General features: G+C 38.3%; 1 protein-coding gene across 1 annotated transcript in view; it reads left to right on the top strand.

Annotated features, from left to right (window-relative positions):
• Positions 1 to 27,688, top strand: part of MMP15 (matrix metallopeptidase 15) — an 826,700-nt gene that overhangs the window by 758,141 nt on the left and 40,871 nt on the right. The window contains exons 6-7 of the mRNA XM_044081528.1: positions 2,090 to 2,289; positions 8,727 to 8,865. Coding sequence (XP_043937463.1) covers positions 2,090 to 2,289; positions 8,727 to 8,865 — 339 coding nt within the window. The remainder of the gene's footprint in view (positions 1 to 2,089; positions 2,290 to 8,726; positions 8,866 to 27,688) is intronic.

Genomic DNA, 27,688 nt, shown 5'->3' with positions numbered 1-27,688 from the left:
TGACCAGCAGATTGACTTCCTTTTTTTGGAGGAGAGCATCTTGGATCTATTTGGGATGGCACGATTCATGCATGAGTGGATGTGCTCGTACAATGCCTTAGTGTAGGACTCAGCAGTTGAACTTTCAGTTCTCGTCTGCATGGGTGTCATGACGTTTGTCACTTCTGATTTGAGTAGCATGATGTTGGCTTTGGAGAAGTTTTTTATGGAGGTTTCCTTACTGGGGGGTGGGATGTGGATGTTGTGTGATTAGCTTATGGTCAGACCTGACCAACGAGGGGGTGACCATAGGTGTGGAGCATCGATTTCCCATGTTTTTAATGACCAGGTCTAGGATATTGGAGCCCCTGGTGGGACTATGGATTAGTTGATCCAGGGCGTTGGAATTTATGAATTCCAAGAACCGTTGGGCAAAGGTGTTGGTACACGAGAAGTTTTCCCAGTTAATGGCAGGGTAGTTGAAATCACCCAGTATTAGGGTGTTTGGTTGTATCTCAATATTTTCCAGTATGTTTAGAAAGGTGTAATGAGAATCTTGGGGCATGGTGGGGGATCTGTAGCAATTGGATTGCAGTCTTACTTAGTGTTAGTTGCACCTGGAGAATTTCAGACGCATTGTGTTGGGCAACTAGCCTGGTGGTGTGAATATCCTTGGTGAATATGGACACTCCTCCACCTTTAGTGTTCCGGTCCTGGTTTGGTGGCCGAAAAGTGTGGTAAGAGTTATAGCCTGGTATTTCAGGGGTGCTCTCTGTAGCCTTGAACCAGGTCTCAGTTACTGCACAGATATCGATGTTCTCCATTTTTAGGAGTGCCTCGAGAGAGTGCATTTTGAGGTTTAGACTTCTAGCATTGAGTAGCATTACCTTCAGAATTTGCTTGCTTGTACCTGTTACGGTGGTGGTTTTGTCCTTTGAACTTTGCCTAAAAAAGTCACTATAGTGGTGGCAAGAGCCTTAGCCAGTAACCTGAATCCCAGGGACGACAGGTGCAGACCATCTCTAGCAAAGCATCGTGGTCTGTCGATCATGTCGTCCTGTCATCAGTTACACAATGCCTCTCTTCCTCTTCTAGCTTTAAATACTATCTACCTATTGACTAATGTTTCACAATCTTTACTTCACTTTTATTTAGTGTATACTGTAACCTTCTTCACCCATGTCCTATACGTCATATCTAATGTCTGCTTGTACACATACAGGATGTTGACTGATTGTACACTATATGTTTTATACTTATGACATTATACCCGATATTAAATTCCCAGAGATGAAACACCTGTTTTATCTTTGTATAGTGTCACTGTAGAACAATTACCTATCTGTATCTAGATGTCTTAAGAACTATTTATGTAATGTAGCTTTGTAAAAAAAAAAAATGCTTTGTCATGAGGGTCTTAAATGTATGTGCTGTAGCATTTTCTCCAGGCCTCCACTAAAAATGTGCTTTCCCCATTCGGACTTTCCCAGTAAACAAAGACAAAAAAATAAATAACTTTTACATGTCGTCTGTCATTAATTGGTTCATTAATTGGTTAAGGAGGCCTAAAAAAGGCACTATAGGGGTGGCAAGAGCCTTAGCCAGTAACCTGAATCCCAGGGGCGACAGGTGCAGACCATCTCTAGCATCACTTCATGCACTATTGTTATGCTGCAAGGAGTTACTGGTTTCAAATGGAATATATCAGAAGGACACTCTAGGCACTAACGAGTTTAATGGTTCTACAAAGGCTGCCAAATGAAACAAATCACAGTAGGTGCATTAATCCACATTGTAGTAACCTGTCTGCCTTAGTAGTTAATATCAACCTCTACAACTAAGATTCTTAGAAACTTTATCCATTTATTACAGTAAAGCTTACATATCCATCTGTGGATTTCGCTCTACTTTGAGCCACTTGGATGAGGTATTTGTTTAACTGAATTGAGGAGATTGTGAAGTACACTTTACAAATAGTTTTAAGGTACAGTAAAATAATTTCATGAACTCGTTTGCAGATACAGAATGTAAGTTTTAAAATTTAGAAATCTGATTAATATCAATGATGATTCATGCAAACCTTATACACTTAGCTTTTTTTTTTTTCTAGGTCCTCCAGAAAACCAACCCTTGCCTACCAGGAATCTGCCTACAGTGACATCCCAGAAGCCAGGAAGACCAGATAATAAGCCACCTAAGACCCCAACTAGACCCAGGACCACAGATCGACCAGATCAGTATGGCCCAAATATCTGTGACGGGAACTTTGATGCAGTGACAGTGCTCCGGGGAGAGATGTTTGTATTTAAGGTACCGTAATTGTATGTAATGGAAGATGGACCTTACAACTTACACTGCAGAACTGCCCATCACTCAGTAAAGTTGAGCTTAGATTATTTTTTTTTAATAATTCAGAAAGAAATTAGACTAATTTACTTTGTTGCTTAACAGAATATCTCAAATATTAGTATGTGACCATATAGCAGCAACCACTTAAGAGAAACTTCTAATGGGGGAGAGCAAGACTAGTGTCTTTGCAACTGGACTGAAGACTTTCTGAGTGAAGTTTCATAGTGCTATTTTATGAGAGTAAAAGAGGAGTTTTTGTGGAGTTTGTATGAACACATAATTAAATAATTCCTAATGAGATGTTGCCCAGACTGTGGAGAACCAGTACGCTTTTCCAGTATCACTACTTTGTGTATAAACTACTTTGAGAGGCTAAGTCTGCAGTAATTGGGAAGTTCTCATTCAAGCCAATCCCTCCACCCCATATTGACTTTAGTGGTATTATTTGTTTTGTTTGTTAATCAAGTGAGTGGACTATTCCAAAAAATCTTTTTCAGCCATGACCTAAGCCTTTTGGCTCTGTAACCATATACTGAATGTAGTCTTTCCCTGTCTCTGAGTTGTCAGAGTGTCCCCAGTTTTTGCTTTAATGTTTTTCCTGCCCATGTAAATCACTGAGGATTACAGTCTTATCAGTCAATAATGCCAAACATTGAAGTTTCATACTTTATAATGTGCAAAAACAGTATCATAATGCTAGGCCTGTTGCTGTATTAACTTTTTAAGTGACAGACTCACATTCCAAAAAGTCTCTTTTGCCATCTAATGTTCCTTCTGACTTTGTCCTGAAGCCTTCCCCCTTATGGACACACTCCTTCCCTTGCAACTGTCTCTGATTTTACAGGATGTCCTGCTATTGCCTCTTATAGGCATATCACTTAACTCTACAGATTTTTACCAATTGTCCAAATTTTAGCCTCATACTTTTGCTCCGTTTTCATACAGTTTGTGGTTTTCTGACAAATCATTGAGGACTGCATTTTTTTATAATAATGAAATACATTTGAGTTGCAGACTTCATATCCTTTAGTAACTGCATGCTAATACGAAAGCTGGTATTTCAACAACCTTCTAAGTTTGTAAGAGAAATAAGTTCATACTGTCCCTGATTGTGGTTGTTTAACACCCCCCCCCATTATTTTTGGCTTTGTCTACATGTGCTGCGCTACAAGGCTGAGAGGTCTACATATAGGTGTCCTGCTATAAAGAGCATCCCTGATGTCTAGTGATTGCTCCAACCCTGTGATGTTGAGGCGCAATGTATGTTATCACCGGTGTCTAGTGTTCTTTTGATCCTGTGCCATTATGGCATGGTGTGTGATGTTATCCATGGTGGCTGCTATTCCCCACCCATGTTGTGTAGAATTGCTGTTAAGATAGTGTAGAGTTATAGCTAGTGGCTATTGCTCTCCCCTGCCCTCATCTTGTATAAATACTGTTAGTCAGATACACTAGTGTAGAGATATCCCTAGTGGCTAGTGTTCCCGCAACCCAGTATTGCAGGATTTGTTCATCATTCTAGGGGAGTGTGGAGGTATAACAACCCTCTCAACCCACCTCCTTAAACCCCCACACATACATTCAGTCATACATACTACACTCACACACACACACACACACACACACACACACACACACACACACACACACACACACACACACACACACACACACACACACACACACACACACACACACACACACACACACACACACACGCACACACGCACACACGCGCACACACACACACACACACACACACACACACCCCAACTCTCAATCACACTAACCCATTCACCTATATATACAAACACACACACCCCTACCCTATCCTGTAACTAGCCCCCCCCCACCGTGACTTCCTAGGCAGAAATACACACTCATGCATGCAGCCCTACCCGTGCAGACACACCCAGCACTGCCTTTCCACTAAACTTCCTAGCACTAATCTCTGCCATGATGAGAGAGCATGAGCTTTTGACCATGCTCATTAACATGAGTGGCTAGGAGCATTTCTGAATTGGCCCCAAGGGCTGTTAACACATGTGGAAAAATAAATTGGCATTAGTATGCATAGTTTTAGAGGGAAAGCCACAGCAGTCTGTATGAAGGGAATTATAGAACTGTAAAAAAATAGACATAAGAATTATAAGTGTTAAGGAATTACATGTTTAAGGGTTTAATAGTAAACTTTATCAATTGGCTCTGTAACAAGGACATTATTTAATGGTTGCAAAGTGGGTGAGAAGTTTAATTGTGAAAGATGGATTGTCGGTTTAACATGGCATGTCCATAGTTGGGCCTTTTGAATGTTAGTGCCTCATCGCAAGAATATCTGAGTGGGTAAATATTTTTTACTAAAAGTTTCTTTACAACAGGAGGCAGTAGTTCATATGGAAGCATTAAAAGGTTTAAAAAAAGGCAAAATAACAATGCAGCATGTGCATTGGCAGGCAGGTGCTTATTTATTTTAGGGTAAAACACTGGTGTTCTATGATTTCTGGTACTGATGTGAAACAACATATTTTGTTAACTGTTCCTTTTAGGGTGGTTGGTTTTGGAAGGAAATAATTGACTAGTGTATGGGGATTTAAGCCACGACCCCCACTATTCTGAGTGGTAGTTAATGTTAGTGAGACAGCAAGTTAGATACTAGGTTCCCACAAGAGCAGTTTCTCCTTTCAGCTAAGAAACTACCAAGGAGGTGATTTTTAAATCAACAAGCATTTGGTGCAGCAGAAGCTATGAGCTTAGTATTGTGTTAAATGAACAGAAAAGGAAACACTGACCCTTGTGGTTTGAACCCAGGACCCCCCTCCATTCACATAGTAGTTACTATCACTGGACCAACAAGGTGTGTCTGGATAGTTATTTACCTGGTTTCCTCCAAGAGCAGTTTCTCTTTTCAGGTAGGAAATTACCATGCTGGTGAGTTTTAAACACATGTTTAATAAACTGATATGACCAAAGAATAACAGAGTACTCCTAAGGTACTGAAGAAAAAGAAAGAAGGCAGAAACTGAGATGAATAACTAGTGAGGGAAGGTAAAGAACTTGGGAAGAGCAAGCACAGATTATAACTCCTTAATTCTTACAGCACGGATTGCGCTGTTTACTACTTTACTTCTGCGCCACTAATAATGTGGACTGCCTTGCCTTGTTCAAGCCTTTAACACTGAAAGGATGACCAGATGCTGCTTGTAGTTTAATTCCTGTACAAAAATTGCCACAGTTAAGCAATTTAACTGTGAGGAAATTATTTTAGCTGTAGACGTAAGGCTAAAAGCTGCTTCACTTGTTCAATTGAAACAATGTTTCTTGCATTTAAATTTTCTTTGTCTCTGAGTTCCGTGCATTTGCTGTCCAGACTTCAAGCAACCAAGAAAGTGATGGCTCATTAACTGACTGCTGGTAGATGTTAATGTGATAAATAATTTGTTTATGTCTTCACTAAAATGAAGGGGACAGAGTATCTTTATGATGAGAAAGGAAGAAAGTATGATGTGGGTTGATGGGATGATTGACCAGAGTTAGTAGAAAATGAGTTACTTGTGCTCCAGGAAGACAAGATGTACAGATTGGATGGAATCTTTAAGAAACTGTCTGGAGTGTGGAAACAGCCTGTTATGGAACTGCCCTACAAATGATTTGCTTGTATAGAGATCCCTGAAGACTGGAATTGTGCAGCTATAGTGCCACTCCACAAAAAGCATAATGAAGAATTATCAAACAGTACGTCTTACTTTAGTATTAAAGAACATCATGGAAGACAGAACTGATGGAAAACCTCATCAAATTTCTTGACTGGAAGGCAACAGCCTGCAGGATATCTCACTAAAAGTGCTCACAATAAGAACATCCTGCTAAATGAACCTAATTGAGCTGTGGACAGCATGAGCTTTAATTGTATACCACAAAGAAGTAAGGGGTTGAAAGGGTTTAATATCAAAAGTAGTCTACTGGATAGAAAAGTTGATTAATTTCAAAGCAGAGAGGGTAGTAGTGAGGGAGCCATGGTCAAGATAAAGAACGTAGTGCAGTACAACAACATTTCATTCAGAGACCTTTCCTCTTCACTGTGCTTGTTGACAGTGTTTCATGAGGCATAGAAAACAGGATCATCCTTTTTTGGTGTTGATAACACAAAAGTAGAGGAGTGCATAGAAGGCAGAGGGGACAGTCTTAAGTCAGACATAGCAAGAAGCACGAGCCCAGATATTTGTAGTTGATGATTATTGTTGAGAAGTGCAGAAAACTGCGCCAGAAGAGCAATAACTGTAGGATGGTGTATTAGCCGGGACCATAGCTTTAAGTCCCAGAGCAGGAAAATTATTTAGTGCTATTCCTAAGTACAGCACTGAACAACCAGGAACAAAGCAAAACTGCAACAGTGAAGGCCAACAGGATGCTGGATTGTATCTCATAGGGACCAGGCTTTAGTGACAAGGAGATACTTCTTATACTGTATAGGCTTTGATAATGCCTTTTTTAGAATACTGCTTCTAGTTTTGGAGACTAGATAAGGTAAAGAAACAGAGTACAGGAGAAATCCACTTGAATGGTGAAAGGAGGAATTGTAGAAATTAATTGAAGGTGATGCTGTAGAAAAACATTACAGGCTGCATTTAGAAGAGTCAGACTTCATCTTGGTCAGTAGAAATACAAAGGGATCTTGGACTCTTCAATACAGAGAAAAACATCTTTTTAAAATGCATGGGATAACTGGAAAATGGATTAAATGGGAGGAGAAGCTGTACTCTGTCTATATATGTGCATGTCTTTGTATATATACACACATGCATATAGACACGCACGTACATACACGCATGCGCACACACACACACACACACACACACACACACACACACACACACACACACACACACACGGGTCTAGAACTATTCACTGAAAGCACATTTCAACTAAACATATTTGACTGTGCACAATTCACTGAAAGCTCAATTCACTGAAAACACAATTCACTGAAACACATTTCACTGAAAGTTATATATGGCCTTTTCCCCACTGTAGTGCGACCCTGGAGGTAGTATATATAGCAAGGGGTATTTTGAACTTTATACATGGATACTTGCAATTCCAATAAGTTACTCTTTTCTGAACATAATATATATCCAAACAATGCACCCCCCCCACTATATATACTAACTCCAGGGTCGCACTACAGTGGGGAAAAGGCCATATATAACTTTCAGGGAAATGTGTTTCAGTGAATAGGGGTTTGTGCACAGCCATTTGACTTTCATTGAAATATGCTTTCAGTGAATAGTCCTAGACCCTGTGTGTGTGTGTGTTGTGTGTGTGTGTGTGTGTGTGTGTGTGTGTGTGTGTGTGTGTGTGTGTGTAAATATATATATATATATATATATATATATATATATATATATGAATTTTTTGTTTGCCGGGATAGTCCAACTGGGTTTTGCAGAAACTCCTTTTCAACGTAGATGGGGGGGGGGGGTCCAATATCAGATAAAACAGCAATATATAACAGAGTAGACCATTAGTTTAATATTGTACAGTATATGCAAGTAAACTTTAATGCATAGATGCTTTGGAGTTTTAAATGGTTATGCAGAAAAAATAAATTCGAAATAAACAAATTACAAGAAGCATATAATACAGAGAGATTGCTTGAAATTGCTTACACAGCAAGTTTGGAAGTGGAAGAGGTGGGAGGTAGAAATGAGAGAAACTCAGCAGGTAAAACGTCGAAGTAGAACGTAGTTCATAATTAAGTGAAGCTACAAGGGGTACTAGTTAATGAAGAATAGACCCCAAAATATTTTAAAGATGAGGTTAGCAGATGAATGGATGAAAGGGAGTCAGAAAAAAACTGAAAATAAGATAAAAATAAGATGGGTCCTTAAGAAAAGGTTGAAAAATATATAGAAGTTATTGGCTCTTAAATCAGTTAAGCTAAAGAAGTTTTGGACCGCCGTGATACTTAGGGTAAAGAAAACTAACCTGTGGGTATACAGGACCAGAGCCATTTTTCAGTTAGATAAAACTTGTTTTTTAAAGATGCTAAATATATAAAAAAAATAAATATTAAAAAAATATATATAAACATTAAATATTTATATTTAAAGCTATATACACAACAACTGTGCTGAACAGATGTTTGACACCATTAACTGCACACACTGAATATCAAACTGTAAAGCAGAAAACTGAAACTGGATGTAACACAACTGAGTGTGGAACATCTCCGAAGTGACATACATACATGCATAAATTGTCAAATGTGGTCATGTTGGGAGAAGTTAAAGAAGACTAAATCAGGTTTTTTAGGGTGGAAAAGAGTAGAGGCCCTGCTGCTTAGGAACATACTTGTCTTACAGCTGCTGTAACCCTTCTTCTTCTTCCTGTTTCAACAGGGACGTTGGTTCTGGCGAGTGCGGCATAACAGAGTCCTAGACAACTATCCAATGCCAATTGGTCACTTCTGGAGAGGGCTTGCTTCTGACATTGATGCTGTTTATGAAAGGCATGATGGGAAATTTGTATTTTTTAAAGGTGAGGTTATTTGTTTATCATTCAGAATGATGACTTTTGGCTAGCAAATAATTTCACATGTGCATGCTGTAGTTTGATGTTGGATTTCATTCCTTACATGATTTTATTTTAGAATTTATTTCATCCTTATTATTCTGTCATGGCTTTGTGTAATGGATTTTTGTAGCTAATCATCGATTTTTAACAATCCAGTAGCTTCTGTGAGAAACCCTTTCCTGCAGGGCAGCTATGCTACCAATATCCATCAGCTCATCATGCGTTGGAGACAAGCTTGTCTTATTTAGTACATGAGATAAGATAAGTCCGCCCACCCGTCCACAAATCTGATGACTTTTTTCCTTCTCCTTTAATGTGTTGTTGCATTCTCCCAGAGACATTTTCCCTCTCACTGAGCATAGAACTTGCCTTATTTTTTTACGGAGATTGACCCTACCACCATCACCACCAAATGATAGCAAAGCACATTCTCTTTATAGTGTACACATCATTTACTTCCAGCCTTCTCTGGGAATGTCTGCAGTATTGTCTCAGTATGTAGTTTTAGACCATTTCATGCCCCCTACCAAAGATCCAAGGGCTTTCAATTATTTGATGTACCCAATCATATTCCACCCATCCATATATCCCACCTTAATAAATCAACATTTCTTGTCTATTCTATTCTTGTCTAGCTTGTTGCCTGCCCACCTGTTGTTGCCCAAACTCATTTTATCTCTTCTCTTCAGACCCATATTGACCATTTGTCTGTATGGACAAGACTGTTGCAGGAAATGTTTTAAAATGTGAGATGTTTTGCAAAAATTTCATAAAGTGTAGAGGGCTTCAGCACCTATACCTGGTGCATGTAATAGCATGTGCAGCAGTTTCTGTTGATTCTGTTGATTGCTCGATGAGTTGCCCTGTACGTTTGCTTTCACTGTAAGGCAGTCTCTGAACTTTTTGCATACTGTACTGTACTTAATGCATATTCCAAATCTCTTAAGCATTACTATCAGGTAGTGACATTTGTAAGCATTAGATACTTCATTTTTCTCAACTTGAGCAGATAACAGTGAAAAAAGTAATGATTTAAAGCTCTTTGAGAGAAAAGGTTTAGCTAGATTTCATGCAGAATTAACGCTTACAGGTGTAACTGTTTGGTGTAGTGGATATTCAGCTGCTTAGCTTTATCACTGCATTACAGGTATTATGAAAACTAACTTGAGTACATTAGGTACAGTCTTTTAACTGTTTCTACACCCTTAAAGTGCACTTCATGGCACACATTGCATAGTCAGCTTCTTCTCAGTAAATTGCCTTTGTCTGTTCTTCTTCTGTGAATATTTGTTGTGCTGAATGCAATTCTAGATCTGTGTCATACATTAAAAAGAGTCTACAGAGCAGCCCACTTACCTATGTAACAGAATGTAAAATAAGAAGTAAGTTACGATGTATATCTGGCAACAAGGAATACGAGGAGGTCCATCCTTGGCAGCAGTCAATCCTAATACTGCAGGCATTATGATTGCTCAGCAGATAAAACTTTCGCAGTTTGCCAGGGACTCTCCCCATAATGCATCACATTGTCCTACCTCTCCAGAACCTTTCTGATGCTCTTCAGCTCAAACTGAAATCACATAGCCAGACTGCTTTTTGTATTTAAGATGATTTTGTTTTAGTATTGTGATAATTACTCTGTTAATTATCTTTTTCTTTCTCCCACTATTCCAAGAATTGTTCTGGTACTTGTCAATTAAATTTCCTCTTCTCATCCTTTTTATTGTATGATTCTTATATTGTCGTAATAGCTGTTCTTTCCTCTTCATGGGATATTGTTTTCCTTTTTTGTTTAAGTCTCTGAAGTAATTTGATCAACCAACCCTTTGTCAAAATGGACTATGCTTTTAAAAATTGTCTCCATGGGTAAAATATTCCTTCCCAGGATTGCTCTGGTAAGTGCACAGTTGGTATAGGAGTGGTCCATTATATTTCAAAGTGTCCTATTTAAAAGCTTACTTTATATACAGTGGCAGAGCCATTTTGAGACTTCATTTTGTGTAAAAGAACCCTCTCAGCTCTGTCTGAGCCTGGAATGTTTTCAGAGTCAAGGTCTGCCTTAATGTGAACCTGAAAGCCCCTGAGGTATTAGGCTGTTTTCTGCCCAGAAAAAAAAAGCATACACAGCTTAAGACTTCTCCTTCTGACTTTCCCATTTCCAAGATCAGACAGAAATCTGTGGAGCACTCCACTAAGTGTATTCCCATTAAAACTGTCAATAATTTTACTTTTCCCTTAACTTAATCAACCAAGGTTCACAGTTTGTCAAATTTTCTGGATTATAGAGCAGACAAAGAATTCATTCTAATTTTGCAGTGCAACCTTTCAGTCTCAAATCCTTTTAACTCCAAAGCAGACTGTAACACCTTTCATTACAGATTTTGATTATGAAAAGGTTTGCAAAGTCTCTTTTTAAAGCCAAGACCAAACTTTCTAGTGCCCATTCCCTAATCTTTTATGTTGGGGACCAGGGAAATCTAATGCCATTTTCTCTCCAAACTGCCAGAATGTAGAAGTTGTCCTCACTGGGCTCAGAGTTCTTGGCTGTATTGCTGATTCGATACCAGATCCTGATTTGATGGTTGAGGCTTCAGTCCCGATCTCTGCATTGTTTGATTTCCAACCTAAGTGCTTTTTTCCTTGACATTCAAGTCAGTGTGAATGCTTGCAACATTGGATCTCAAGATTAGATGATGGACTTAGAGATGGGGAACAGGGCAAGAGTCTTCACCTTGAAATCAACCTTACATTTTTGACTCTGATCTCGGTGCTGTTTTGTTGGAGTAATTGGTCATCTCATAACTGTTAAAGACTTGGACCCCGATATTGATACTGAACTGCTGACAGTGTTGCCTTGGTAGCCCAGTGCCATGTCATCCCTGCACATCAGCATTGTCTGTAGCATGCACCATCAGAAGGACCCTTGACTGTGGCTATAGCTTTGCTTCCTGTTGTTCAGCAGAGTAGAGAGGCCTGGGATCTTGTGCAGTTTCCTATGGCAACAATGGACTTTCCTCATCCTTGAATTCCAAAGATTCGCTAGAAGGGTCTGTGCAAAAAGAAGCACATTATCTCATGCAATGACTCACTAATGGCTGTTTTTAACAATGTGAAGGCTGCCTGATTTACTGTAATCCTCTCCATTGACCTGCAAGATTGTGGAAGTCCCAGACATGATGTGCCAGAAAAGGTCTTGCCAAGAAACTCTCTTATCTTCCTGCTACAAATGTTTATTAGGTCTCTCCAGCAAAACTCCTGAGTGCTCCTTTCAGTTGAAGATGTTCATAAATGGAGCCACAACTGCAGCTTGGAAGAACCTGGATATGGTAGCTACAATTCCAAGACAAGCAGGTCATGTCCTTTGTTTTCCAAGAATGGTGGAGTTTCTTGTCAGCTACTCCCAGGCAAAGTCCATTGGTCTCAGCAGTGACTCCTAAAAAGGCTCCTGCACCACATAGCCCAGTGGTCCACTAACCAGATAGAGAATCCAGGGTGGCAGATTGTCTTGGGAAAGAAGTGCATACATCCCCCACTTTTTCAGTAGGAATATTTAATTACTCAGTCCACATGGTAAATTTCCAGAGACATGTCTCGGGCAAAAAGCACTAGACAGTAGCATAGTCAAATCTCATCCAATGCATTGATATACTCTAAGTCCTTTTCTCATTTGTTTAAATCCTACAGAATTCCTTTTGTACTTCATGGATATACAATGGCAGTTAAAATATTGTGTGGCAAGAACTAAGATTATACTGAAGAACAGTCAAGTTTTTGTCTCCTTTCCAATAAAAAAAATTGGGCTAGAAAATCTCAAAGATTATATTGTTTGGATTATTTTCTCAATGCACTATTTGACTAGATCTCTTCCAACAGTTTCAAAGTTGTACTCTACAAAAGCTCTGGCTACTTCAGTAGACCTTTTAAAGAAAATCTCCACCTTAGAACTAAAAAAATATATTTTTTGGGTCTGTATCAGTTCACCAAAACGGCTGAAGTTCGAACACCATATTTTCAAACTTCTAACCACGAAGTACAAAAACATTGAAGTCTTAGAACCGCGATTTATTTTCCCAGGGGAAAAAAAATCGCTGTTCCAAGAAACACACACACACAACACAAGCACACCAAAAAAACAGCAATCCACACACAAACACTTAAAATCCTACATCTAACCCTACACTAAACTGTACATACACTACTGTCTATCCACTTACCTTAACCCAAACCCTAACCCTAAGTTCCGTCACTATCGCACACTCGCCTGACCCGCGCCCTAACCCTAACCCTAACTCACCTACCCCGCCCTAACCCTAACATCCACACAATCGGACACTTACCTGAGCCCGACCTGCAACTTCCCACCACAGTCCTGATAATCGCAAAGCCACAGAAACAGCCGCCAAATTCTTTCCCTGGAAAAGAATTTGGTGTTCTGCGGCTTCGCGATAATCAGTGTTCGAACTTCTGGTGTTCAATCATCAGCCGTTTTGACAGACTGATATAGACCATATTTTTCATTGTATCTTTGTTTTTGAGCTATTTTAATGTCTCAAAATCCCTCCAAGTGCTTCTTTTACAATTTTACTGCATTTCTCTCAAAATGGTGGATTATGGGGCCTGCCTTGGTAATGTGATCTTGTTTTCTTGCTTTCATTCCTTCTTCCCAGAATATATTTCAAGTCTTCTTTATATGACTCATGCTAGACATAAGGAAGTGGTGCTGTTTTCTCATGCCATTACTACTGAATGGCGGGACTGTGAAGCACTGTCATCTAAACACACCTTCTGTAACAGAGCTGCTTCTATGTTTACCTGACTGAGCTTCATTTATGTGTCTGTCAGAGCTTGTTCTATTCTATAAATAGCTGTTAGCTACTTGCAGCAAAAGAAAGTAGATAAATAACAGGTTTTTGTAAGAGGAATCTTTTATAATCCTAAAAGATCTGACAAACCCTTCCCCACACTCTCATGCTGAGGTATGAAAACTCTCTCTGCAATAAATGATCGTACATTTACAACTGACAAGTAGTAGGACTCTAAACTTAGTCTGGCTGGTATTTCCCAATGCCTTCAGTAGGAGGATTTTTCTCTCTCATGAATGATGCAGACTTAAAATGTGCTTTACTAGTTCCTCAGTTATTTCTGTCATGTTCACCCTCCTTTTTTTCTATTTCATATTTAGGAAAGTGAACTGGTCCCAAGACCCTTTTCAGCCACAACTTAGGCTACGTTGGTAAAGCTAATAACAAGTATTAAATACACTTAGCAATACAAAGAAAAAAATACTGACATAAAGACATTGACAAGACTGCATGTGCAACACATAGCCAATATGTGACAGTGACCAAGTAAATTATTGAGCAACATTTACTAGAATGTATACATTAATAATGCTTAACTGTACTATGTTGTTTATTATAAATAAGTTGTATGTACACATGTTGCACACACACACACACACACACACACACACACACACACACACACACCCCTCATAGTTAGACGTTGCCCGTTCGATTCTCAATTTGAGCATCTTCTGTGTGGCGACATGCGTGAATGGACGTTCCTTCATTGAAGGTTGTGCGTTAGGCCCGGCTAGCCAGCACGTAAAAATCTACTGCCAATCATTAGTGGACCGGAGTTCTGCTGTGGCGACCCCAAACCGGGAAAAGCCGAAAGACACAAACGTATATATATATATATATATATATATATATATATATATATATATATAGTATGTGTGTGTGTGTGTGTTTCTGTATATGTGTATAAAGTACATGTATACAAAAGCATATGAGTGTGTGTGTATGCATTTAAACACAGTTAAGTACTTCTGATTTCATTTTCTTAGTGTTTTTAATGCAAGGGCACATAAAAAATGTATGTTAAAGTATAGTCAGCTGTATATTATGGTTGCATTGTAACACCAAGACCTTTTTATGAACATTATCTGTGCACCTAGTTGATAGGGTTGCCACCTGACTCTCTTTCTGCAGTTCTGGCCTGTGGAGGGGGGGGGATGTATTGATACTTTACAAGAAAAAATATTTTCTGACTTTTCTCTAAATGTCACAGAAATCGTTGACACTACATTTAAGTTATCTTAACATATACACTATTACAAATAACATTTAAAGCTTAGCATTTCACTACTATATTGCTGCTTATGTAAAATTGTCAGAAGAGTTGACAATTGCCTTTAAACCCCTGACTGATCCAATTGCTTTGTTTTGCTATGAAAGAGGAGTGTTAAGTTCTCTTCCCCTCTGCAATAAAACAGTGGAAAACAGTTCGATAGCTTTCTGTTTTTTTTTTTAATATCAGCTGCTTGTGTTCCTGAAATTAGCAGGATTAACTGCCCATCTAAGATTGACAGCAGTACCTGACATGGTAAACTACAGATTTAACTGTGTCTATGATGTGCCATGCAGGTGGAGACAAATTTCTCTGCAAAGTACTTGAGAAGTTGAGTTTAAAAAAATAGGTGGGCTTTCCCTTCTTTTGACTCCAATGCAAGGAAATACAAGTTTTAATAAGTACAAGCAGGTTTCTGGTATCAACACAGTGCTGGAACCATATTATAGAGAGAAAAGAAACCTAACAATTGAGTTAAACTGTGTGAGAGGGTGGAGTTTTCCTTTAATTAAAGAATGCAGCTGTTGAAGATAACTGTGATGCAGCTACTTGAGCTCCACCACAGTACCATTGCAAACCATAACATTCTGGATTTGATATCAAGGTTTCAATCTTTCTTTGTATAAGTGATACATTCTTATAAGGGAGAGCATCCTGGAGGACTAACTTTGGGCTCTGTTTTGATTGTTTCCATAAAAAGACCTCGTCTTATTAGATGTGAAAGATATGTCTTTACCAAAGTGATAGATATGAAAGAACAGGCCCACTTTTAATAACATCCTTGCCTACCTCTCCCTCCTTGCTGTAGATGGCTTTGCGTGTCTTTATTTATTCTGTTTCATGTGGTTAATCTCGAGTGTAGAGGAACTGAGACCTGGACATTAGTAAATTAGTTAAGTACGAATGTGGTAGCACCAGTCCAGATACGAAAAAACAGCAATAAAGGTCACGCTTGACTAGAGTTACCCTGACAGCTAAGAGGAGGAGGATTCAACAAGAGGAGGTTAGGGCCGCTGATGGATACATCAGTTATATAAAAACCACATCTAACATCATTCAACCATTCATCCAGTGTCTGTGGAGAAGATGCGAAGGCCGTCGTCGATTTAATAAGGTACAAGCAATCAACAAACTAGGCCCATTTGTGACATTTATTGAACATATACCATGTTTGCTTTGGGGCTATCTGGTAGTAACTGTTGTACCTTTTGCTGGTTGTCTTTCGGAGGGGTGAAGAAGCGAAGTCTGTCGTTTGTTTATTGAGATCGGACTTATTATATCCACAGAGACTTTGTTTAGTTTTTGTTTTCATGATTCTTTAACTGTGCATTTTTGACTCATATTATTGTGGTGCGTTCTCCTGAGTTGGTTATAAGTTGAGGCTGGCACCAGGTTCGTTGGAAGTTGAAGGGACATATTGATTTAACGTTATTTGTCAGCTAGCATTTTGTACTTTCTTGAACTAATATGAATGGTTATAAATTACAAGGTTGATGCTGTTCAATATTGTCTAAGTGGGTTTTTTCTATTATATATGTATGACAACTTTTGAGTGGAAACTGTTAATATAAATAACTTTGGTTTGTTAACCACACCCTCAGTCTTCACTCACATATACCACACCACACCTGGAGGTGTCTGGTGTCCACAGAGCAAATGTCCATAGGTAGACTGGCAAATATTTATTGACATTGGGCACCCAAGTCATCGACACCAATGGAATGGACATTGGTAATGCAGGCTTCATCAGTCAACCATCGTAGACCTTTCCTTTATTTCTTGATTACAGGAGGTTTACAGTGGAATATTTAACTGTTCTACAGAAATCCACACAGGGCCCTCTTCCTTGGATCCTAACTCTCCCGCCTTGGAGGAAAAAAAGAAAACAATATCTAACTCTCTCAGATTCTCTTGGGTCAGGGAACGATGAAGAGTAACTTGCTTATGCTGACAGCAACTTCAGACATTATTAAAATGCACTTTTCAAAACACAGATAACAATAGTAAAAACAGCAAAAGTATGAAATACTAGATACAGTGAAGTAAGCAGGAAAGCAAATCAACATTACAGTCACAGCAAAAGTCAAACCAGAGTACAAGTAAACAGTATGTAGAAAACTGGAAGAAATGTTAACTGACTTTAAAAAGGGAATGCTTAAAAATAAAGTAGCTGTATTGGAGCTGTATGAAATGTGTGTAAATCCTTCTTTAGCCAACTAAGGTATAGGAAGTAGCATTGTGTTTGTTTTACTTAAATGTGTAAAGTAGAAGTAATTGTATTTGCTACTGTGGAAATGTACTTTACAAATTTGTATCTGCTGCTAAAAAAAGAGTCTCTTTGGAGGTTGCTGTGTTAGATCACGTGTTGAGGTCTGTGTTCGGACTCTGGTTTGCTAAACCTTGCGCTTCCCACTTGAACATGAAGTTGTGAAATAAGAATGAACACCTTCTGAATTCAAACTAAATGTACTGAAACTCCTGTTTGTGAATTTATAAATACAGGGTCTGCTATTTAATCCTTATCAGTTATTAGTTACTGTTGTACATATACTTGGGACAGAGCTGCTGCCTGCAATGAATCTGAATATTTGTGTTTTGGATTTAAAAAAGCCAGAGATCAGGCGCAATGTAGCAAATAATAGGTTCCTGTTTAAATTCCTAGAAAAATATTAAGTTACTCAAAATAATGACACTAAAAATGCAAACACGCTACGAATAAAAGATTATAACATCCCAGAATATACCCCAGGCAACAATTAGCATCAGTATCAGAGCTAGTGCATATAAAAAGCAGACATGAGGAGGCCAAAACCCTCCCTACAAAAACATATTTATACATTAAAAATGGCCATCAAATTCACTCAGTGATTACAACAGTGCATATATAGTACTTATATGTGACCTGTTACAAATTGGGCATTTATGACTACATTTCCAAGCAGCAAACTCAAATACAAACCTCAAAATAGAAGAGCAACAGCAACAAAAGAACAGAAGGAGAAAAACTATGGACTAAAATATGCTACAAACAATGAAAAAAAATCAAAATTATAAAAATAAAACTGAAAGAAATGGATAATTTAGGAATGCAGCAAAAAAAAATCGGGTCTATATTATGTCTTCGATAAACCTCTTAAGTGAACGTCTGTCTGCCGATCAATAAACAGCAAAATATAACTCACACGAATGGCCGTTTCAGTGAATTTTTTCCTAGGGGAGAAAACTCTTGGCCATCATTGGGAATTGGCCCTTTTCCTCACTGTAGTGCAATTTTGGAGTTGGGATATTTAGTTGGGGGGCATAGGAGCACAGCGCCCCCACATTGGGGGTGTGGGGGGGCAAAGCCCCCCACTTTGAAGGGTTTGTAAGTTTGTATAAACAATCGCCAAAATCACAATCACAGTGGAAAACTAGCACTAACCACAAAGTAGAATACACAGAAAAACATACCCATACACGCATAAATCAAAAATGCCAGAAAATGCAAAAAAATACTTGCATGCAGGCAAAAATAGAAATCAACGCACATAAATATCACAATGAAACTGCACCCACAAACAAGCAAATATGCAACCGAGCCATACATACAGCAGTGAATGTAGACATGTTGTGGCATATTCTTTCATCTGTAAATGTATGTGTGTGTGTGTGTGTGTGTGTGTGTGTATACATACACACACACACACATATATATATATATATATATATATATATATATATATATATATATATATATACATATGCATATCTTTTTTAGCATATCCTTATATAATATATTTTGTTTATTTCTTATGTCATCCTATTCAGCCAGACTGCACCTGCAAATGGTCCATTGAGATCAGTGCACTACCCTGGTAGACAAATATAAATAAGTAAGTAAATAAATAAATAGATCCAAGGTACCAAGGAGTCAAAACCACCCAGCAGAGTCCATAAACCAATTTTAATAAAAAAATAAAACACATGAACGCAGCCACATATATTTTTTTATTAAAATTGGTTTATGGACTCTGCTGGCTGGTTTTGACTCCTTGGTACCTTGGATCTGTTTCTTGTTGTTTGTTTGGGTGCCAATTTGCCTATTTTTTACGATTATAAGTAAATAAATAAATACATAATAAAAATAGACATATACATCCTTTAGAAGAGTGTATTATGAGATAAAAATTACATTGGCACACCTCTGGTTGTCTGTGTAGATTAATATGCATATTTTATGTATAAACTTAAATGATAAACAAGTTAATAAGAATCGTGTCTACACTTTAACAATTCTAAAAACACTAAATAAAAACAAACTAAATCAATACAGAAGTAAAATATGCCCAATAAAAATACATGTACGCACTTACCTTTTTAAAGAATTCTGTGAAGATCCTATCAGAATAAACAAATAAATCAATGAGTATTAATAATCAACCAAAAGATTCCCAACACTAGAAAAATACTCTGTAATCATCCTTTAAGTAAATGTATAATCTTACTTACTGTAGCCAAATAATATGTGACAAACAGAGGCTTTGGTCTCATGATTTACACTGCTTCTACTAATTATATGTGAAAAAAGAATGCAAAATACACACTGCTTACACCAAATAATACACAAGGGGTGATTTGCTTTAAAAGCATATGGGAAGTAACACACACACACACACACACACACACACACACACTTTTCAGGAGAGTTACTAATAATTGCCACAGAACTAACATTTCCTTCCTTTGATTCTTGATAATACTGCCACCAGTTAGGTACATTACCATGCCAAAATAGAAGTATTTCTTGCTTTTATGATAAGCCAACCATTAAAAATATTGTGTGGCAGCAAAGCCTGAGCAGTGACTCTTTGAAAGGCAAAAGCCACTAGTTATGGGTGCAGCATTCTAGTGCATATACATTAAGTTAATAATAAAACTGAATAACAAGAACTCATCAGCCACATCAATTAAAACTGAATAAAGAAAACCCTTACTTAAATTAAGTATTGCAGTTGGTGAAATCAAATATATAAGCAGCTTTAAATACCCAAGAAAAATGAAAAACAGACATGTTTAAACAGACATCTTCAATAAAGGAATTCTAACTAATCGTTGATATGAGCCTGTCTCTTATTATTATTTGAAGAGATGAATTAAAATTTCTATCCTACCTCTGACTTAATAGTCCAGATAGTAGTTGTATAATTTCCTTATGCAAAATGAAACCAAGCTTGAGCTCTATCCATTAGTACTGTTCACCTGCACTCAGAAAGTAAATATTGCTTTTGCTAGTTGCTCTATCTCTGCTTGTTAGTCCCAGGCAGTCTTTCCTGTTTGGTTTAACTCTAGATTATATTTTTCTTGCTTCCACAATCTCTTACCTGTGGAGGGAAGGTAAATTCTAACAAGCAAGTGTCCAAATAAGGTAATGCTTTTTTGAGCTGAAGCCACTACAGATATGTTCGCATTTGTGAAAGCAGATTGGTTTCATGTTCTAGCAGCATTATTGTGCTTCATCTGAAACCAGTCACATATTAGCACTAATTTATATGCATGTTATGCATTTTACTTGGCTGCAAGATTAACAAAGACCACAGTTCTGTTTAAAAATGCATTGTCTTTAGCTGAACACATCTTTTCCACACCACCAACTAATGTCAAAAATTAAAAAGATCTGCACAGACTAACTCTTCCTGTTAATCCAAGTTGTCAAAGGCACCTTCAAAGGCAGCTGTAAAGCCCATGAAGCATAGATGATCATGTCACCATTTAACCCCTCATCCATCCACCCAACTTGAATTTTAAACACACTCATTCCCTGCAAAAAAAATAATTAAATAAAATAAAAATCGACCAACAAAGTAAAAAAAAAACTAACAATAACAGAAATAAAATAAAAGACTAAAATATTACCCTGTCTTCTCTACAGAACTCTCACTAATAGAGGCCATGATGTTCCACCTCTTCATGACACTAAAGACACAGCCTCTAGCCATTCAATGAAAAATAATAAAGGAATCAGTAAGCAGAAATAAATACCAGATAGCTTAAAGCAATATGATATTACTAAATGTTTTTCATTCATAAAGACCCATGTATAGTAGTTAGTCTCCTTAAAAAATGCAAATGCCATCTGTTAAAAAGATAAATAAACTAAAACACAAAACAGCAAAGATGAAAAACAACAAAACAACTTTAGTAGAGAGTAGTTGAGTAAGCACATTCATTCATGACAGAACTTCCTCAGACAGATAAAAACATAATCTACAAAAAATTCAATGAAAAAAATGCCACCTCAAAACCTAACCCTGCAACTACAAATATGTACAACTAAACAATTGGTTAAACCTAAGAAGTCCCAAACCACTGACCTTATAATCAAAATTCACAAAGACACACGCACACACACATGCACACACACACACACACACACACACACACACACACACACACACACACACACACACACACACACAAAATTACCCAATACCCTTGCGTGTACCTGGACTTGCTTTTCTGCATGAGAGGAACAGCACCCTTGAATACTTTGCTAACAGTGCGTAAATCAAAGGAAAAATACTGAGATGTCTGGCAAATCATCAACATTCCTGACACGTTAGATGTGGATGAATTTCTTCACGCCTGAGTTTGAGACCTGCAGAGAAATGCTTGCCAGGCTGGAGGTGAATCACCAAGTGTGGACATGTCTGCTCAAGTTTTTGGTCAGAAATATCTTCCTAGCTGCACCTCATTGTCATTCAACCTACAATTAGGCCAGCTTGCTAGGACAGGAGTTATGGCCCCAATGTAACTACAAAAGAGCATTAGAAAGGCAGAAAAAAAAGAGGAAAGGGGCAACTGCATCAGAGTGCACTGAAACATTTGGGCAGTGTTAAATTCAGCAGTACTGAGCTAGTCTTCTGCCATACACACTGGGTACCTGCATCAGTTACAATAGGCATTGTTTAGGAGTATCATGGGGGAATTTGCATGCAAGATAGGTAAATTCCATGTGGTTTATGGCATTTGGGTACCTAACTGTAGAGAAAATGATTTTAAGAAATTATTAGGTTGCAAAATTGTTTGTAAGCAAAATTCTAGTAAACTGATTGGTCTTTACACATTAAGCAAGCTGCTGTGCAAGAAATGCTGTTAGTTGGATTCCTCCTATTTTTGTCCAGTTGGTCCCCACTTGTAGGAGCTATGCCCTAGGCATACTGATATTGTATTGTAATGCTGAAGGGTTACATTTGCACTGTCTTCTTGGCACTTTTGCCGTAGAATGGATTTTTACAGGTGATACATTTCATGAGCACATGAATTCCTAGTTTTACCTACAGTGTGTGTGCGCAGAAATGCATTACTTTAGTTCTCTGAAATTCCTTTCATAATCTATTGACATTTGAAGCACGTATTTATCTGTCTTATCATCTTGTTCAATCAGTTTGTAAATTTTTAACTTATTTCTGTCCTTGTTGGACTAAAGCAGGAATACAGTGAGAAGAAAAAAATAGGTGTCTTGTATAATGAGCATTTGTAAGTAATAAATGGAGTAATTTGTGCCTGAAACCATTTGGCAAAGATATTACTCTTGACCTGCTGTTCTGTTGTCAAATAGTACATTAATTTCACATTATAAAGCAGACAAGGCAAATTCTATTCTCTCCCTTCAGATGTATTCATGACATCTTTACATAATGTTGATGAGGAAGTGGGAGAGTGTATTTTTGTGTTTTTGTTTTCGCTATGTGCTGGACTGAAGCCACTGTTGACTGTAGCAGGGTCTGTACAACAGAAGGTGGAAATAGGAGTGGTGAAATTAGGACCACCAGGCAAATGTGATGGTCTCTGTTTCTTAATAATACAACATAGTGTTTTTATTACTTTACTCTAAACCTTTGCTTTATGGATTTTCTATAAAATGTTATTTAGTTATGTTGTCCATTGCTGTATTGTCTAAGTGAGGGCTGAGCTTGTGTTTGGCTTTAAGTTGATTAATAGTGATGGGGTTTTCTTTCTGTTGTAAAAGCTGGGACAGATGATGTGGCTTCTTTTGTGGTCGCAGGTAGTTTAAGTGGTGAAGCTGATTTTGTTTACAAACTAGCAACCAGCTTTATCATATTATTTTTCATCCTGTTCTGACAGAGGAGAAGCCCAAGTTATTAATCTGTGTATGGGGTCTGCCCACCTTCACAATGGTGTGGCTTCCATATCAGGTTAGTATGTTGACATGCGAAGCTAATCTATTGATGGCAGCATTAGTTTAGAGTTTCAGTACAAGATGGTCATATGATGGGAACCCTAACCTAGTTCACACCAGTGAGCCTTGTTCACTTAATTTTTGTTTAGTTCTCAAGAGGCCGTGTCGAAAAGCCAGTAGGTGGTCACAGTGAGAGACACAGGAATGGGGTGAGAGGGTATTGATGCATTTGGAAAATGGAGAGAGTGGTACCAACAGAGGCTAGGAGCAGTAATATTACCAGCTCCTTGAAAAAGAAGAAGAAATTCCTGACTATGATCCAGACACCCTAGATTCAGGTAGCATCTAGTGCACTGGAGAGGCTGGTAGTGCCATGGAGAGGAATGATCATAGTCAGGGATTTATTCTTCTTTTGCAAGGAGCTGGTAATATTATTGCCTAAAAACATCTGTCAGAGACAAGGTTGGGTACCCATGCCCAAGGTGTACACTCCATTCTAGATTTCTCACTGGAGTTTAGAGATCATTTGAAGGCACTTACTGATATAGGAGGCAGAGTCTTGTGAGAGTTACATGACATGTGGTAGTGGGTGACATGTTCTTGTTAAGGACTAGTGCATACCCACCCCTTGAGCATCTGCTATAGGAGGCAGAGCCTTGTGAGAGGTACACGACTTGTGGTAGTGGGTAACATGTTCTTGTTAAGGACTAGTGCATATCCACCCCTTGAGCATCTGATATAGGAGGCAGAGCCTTGTGAGGGTTACATAACTTTAGGTAGTGGGTGACATGTTCTTGTTAAGGACTAGTGCATACCCACCCCTTGAGCGTCTGCTATAGGAGGCAGAGCCTTGTGAGAGGTACACGACTTGTGGTAGTGGGTAACATGTTCTTGTTAAGGACTAGTGCATACCCACCCCTTGAGCATCTGCTATAGGAGGCAGAGCCTTGTGAGAGGTACACGACTTGTGGTAGTGGGTAACATGTTCTTGTTAAGGACTAGTGCATACCCACCCCTTGAGCATCTGATATAGGAGGCAGAGCCTTGTGAGGGTTACATAACTTTAGGTAGTGGGTGACATGTCCTTGTTAAGGACTAGTGTATACCCACCCTTTGAGCATCTGTGAGCTTGTGCAGGGAAATGTCAAGTCCAAGGTATGAAAACTCTAATCCTCCAAGGATGGCGCCATCAATCCCAGCACTCTAATCTCACCCCCTGCTAATATGTAAGGTGCAAGGCTCTCTCCCTTGGGAGAACAATGGACTCATTCAGCGTCCCATGGAAGCTTGATGGTGAAGAGACAAATAGAGGAAAAATTAAAATTATATTAAAGTGGGAAAGCTTAGTACGTAAAACATAACTGAATGGGGAAACTGTCATGGATTAATTATGAAAGTATTTGGTGACATGCACTGGGCTTTATGAGTAGTATAGCTGCAGGTCTGAGTTTTTTTGTTGTAGTTAAATGTCATGTGCTGGGCTTTTACTGTGATAACCCAGTTAATTTAATCAGCTCCCTGCTAATGTTGTAACTACCATGCTGCTACTGCCAAAAATGCAGATATTCCAGTGTTTCCCTCTATAAAATGAGTTAGCTAGTGGGAGTGTAACAGGAGAAACAGGAGTTGGGTTTGCTAGGATTATAAACTTTTAAAACTTGATTCAAATTAATGTATGCCAGCATTAGTTATAAAGGAAAGTGTAAGACTATTGTTACACTGTTATTTATCTATCTCATTACAGCCGAGTGCACCTCCAGGCATGTCTGCAGTTACCTCCTACTGTTCCTATAGGCTTCAAACATTGCTTGTTCATATTTGCATTAATAATTCCAAAACCATGCTACATACAAGGTATCAGAATATTTTATCTTGAAGCATACATGATGACAAACACAGTTGTATTGATATTTGACTTCTGTCAACGAGTATAGAATTGTAAGGTCATAACTTCATTTTTTTAAAAGTTCAAGCCACACCCACTGGGTGTTAAAGGCACACGCTCAAAAGAATGGTAAAGGATGGAATGAGTTAATAGCGCCATTAGATATATAGTTAACCTGTTGTAACAGCTGTAATTGTGTAACGGCATCTAGTTCGGGATGCTGATAAAAAGGATGCATGGACCAGCCTTACCTACCCAATTAACAAATGCATATAAACAAATAAACAAAAGGAGAGTAGTAATTTGGTGAATTCGATGCCTTCACCTTGATGACTGTTGCTCATGTGTGACTTTAAAAGATTTAATATCAGTGGTAAGAAAAATCATGGAATGTCTTCTGATGGAAAGATGTGGATTTCTACATGCCAGTGGCAGATAGAACTTAAGCATCATAGATTTATGGCAGAAAGGTTACAGTAGATGACATAAGCGTTATTTCACTAACTGGAGTCATCAGGAAGAAATGCTGTTACTGTGGCCCACCTGACCTTTGTATGGTTACATTATAAATCCTCTGTATGTAACAAAGTCATAATAACTAATACTGTATGAACAACTTAATCAAGGGCACTGGAACCTGAGGTAGAGGGGGTGCCAGAAAATAGCACATATGAGGAACAGACCAAAAATATGACACAAAATCAGGGACAGTCAAACATATGCTCTGATCTCTTAACCTCTTAGGGCAAGAATTGGGAGAAAGAGTGTGAAAGGCTCAGAATCATGGGCAAATTTTAAGCTTTACTGTTGTCATCAAAGCAATGGATGAAGGTAAAACAGTTCACACCACGTTACCTTGACCTGGCCAAGCCTTTTGACACAATCCCGTACTTAGGTGTAGTACAAAGGATGAATAATCTATGAGCAAACACTTAAATCACTAGCTGGATTGCCAGCTTGCTCACAGGATCTGGGAGATCAAATCAGGGGAAGTTACCTCTAGAAAGAGACCAGTCACCAATGGAGTCCCCCAGGTTTCGGTACTGAGACTTTTTCTGTTTGGCATATACATCTGAAAAGTGAAAGGACATACCAAAGGGCTTTGGCTGACTAAGCTTGAGATGACTGCAAGCTAGGAGCAGTTATTGAATCCCAAACACTCTTATCAATCGTGTTTGCCCTACAATTATAACCATATGTATTCTTGTACTCTGAATTGTACCTACACATGCTATAATGTTGATTGTTATTTCCATGTATTTTTAACCTGCTTTTCTTATTCATATATGTTTCTTATTTTATTAATTGAATACTAAGTCAGCTTTATTTTATGTATTTACTGTGGAGCTTTTCTCCCTGGGTCTCCACTGAAAAAGACCTCTGTCCCAGCTGGACCACCCCAGTCAACAAATGTCAAATAAATAAATTAACCGTCAAGCAGGAAGGTTTGTCCCAAACAATAACTGGTGCCAGAATCATAACTCAAAACTAAACTCCAAAAAATAAATTATTCTATCCTTTGGGAAGTCATCTACTCTAGGGAATTGCCAAATTGATAATACCCCCTGAGAACTGACCCAGTTGTTTGGCATTTGGAAATTTGTGTCTACAGTGACCTAACTTTTGACCAACATATGCCCAGAGTCATAAGCAAGTCTTTCTATATTGCACAGCTTATAAACAAATTGATTGTGACTAGATCTAGAAATGTCATTGTCCCCCTTTACAAAGCCCTCATTAGATCAATCATTTTGTATAATGCCCAGTTTGGCATGTATTTGTCCAGACCCATCTAGCAATTGGAATACCCACAGAGATACGTTACTAAAAGGATACAAATCCTAAACAATAGATCTTGCATGGACCACCTCAAAGATTTATCGCTATACTCAGTATCCTACAGAGTGCTTAGAGGTAACCTGTGTCTGGCATACAAGGCATCCTCCGACCTAATACTGATGGACCTTCTGAACATCAGCAAGTCAAATGGCATCAGAAATACTCAGTCCAGGTATCTAACCTGAATATTGTGGAGAGATGGATATATATCACAGAGGCTACTACTGTTCCAGAACAGACTATCCATTCAAGTAAAACAAAGCTCATCCCTGTCCATATTCAAATAGAACTTGGATCTAAGGATGGGTAATAGAAAATGTACTCCAGGATTGCCCCTCGTGCCACTAATGGATAGAGGCAGTTCCTAAATGCTGCATCCCTTACATGGGTCCCCTCAAATTATCTATGGTATGATCACAGTTATTCTCACTAGGGCTAATATACAGTTATCAGCCATGGGATAGGTACGACCAATCAGGAAATGTTAATTCAAGCACCAAAAGGGAAATTGGCTAAGGCTTAAAATATCCTCCTAGTGAACATATATTGTGGTAGTAAATAGTTTTAAAAAATTGCCCTTCTTAGATCACTAAGTGCTTTTCTCACCCTCCCTCCAGCCTTCAACAGCTTCCGACACCTCTGAACTTAATTATTTTAATATAAGAATAATATAAAACTATAAATGTCACCAACACATAAAGACTAATTGCCTGTTTCACCACAAAGGTTAACTTTAGGTTCATTTTGGT

The sequence above is a fragment of the Protopterus annectens genome, chromosome 8.part0, assembly GCF_019279795.1.
Source record: "Protopterus annectens isolate FY-2018-M chromosome 8.part0, PAN1.0, whole genome shotgun sequence".
NCBI lineage: Eukaryota > Metazoa > Chordata > Ceratodontiformes > Protopteridae > Protopterus > Protopterus annectens.
Note: the sequence above shows the minus strand (reverse complement) of the source record. Positions and strands in the feature narration are given on the sequence as shown.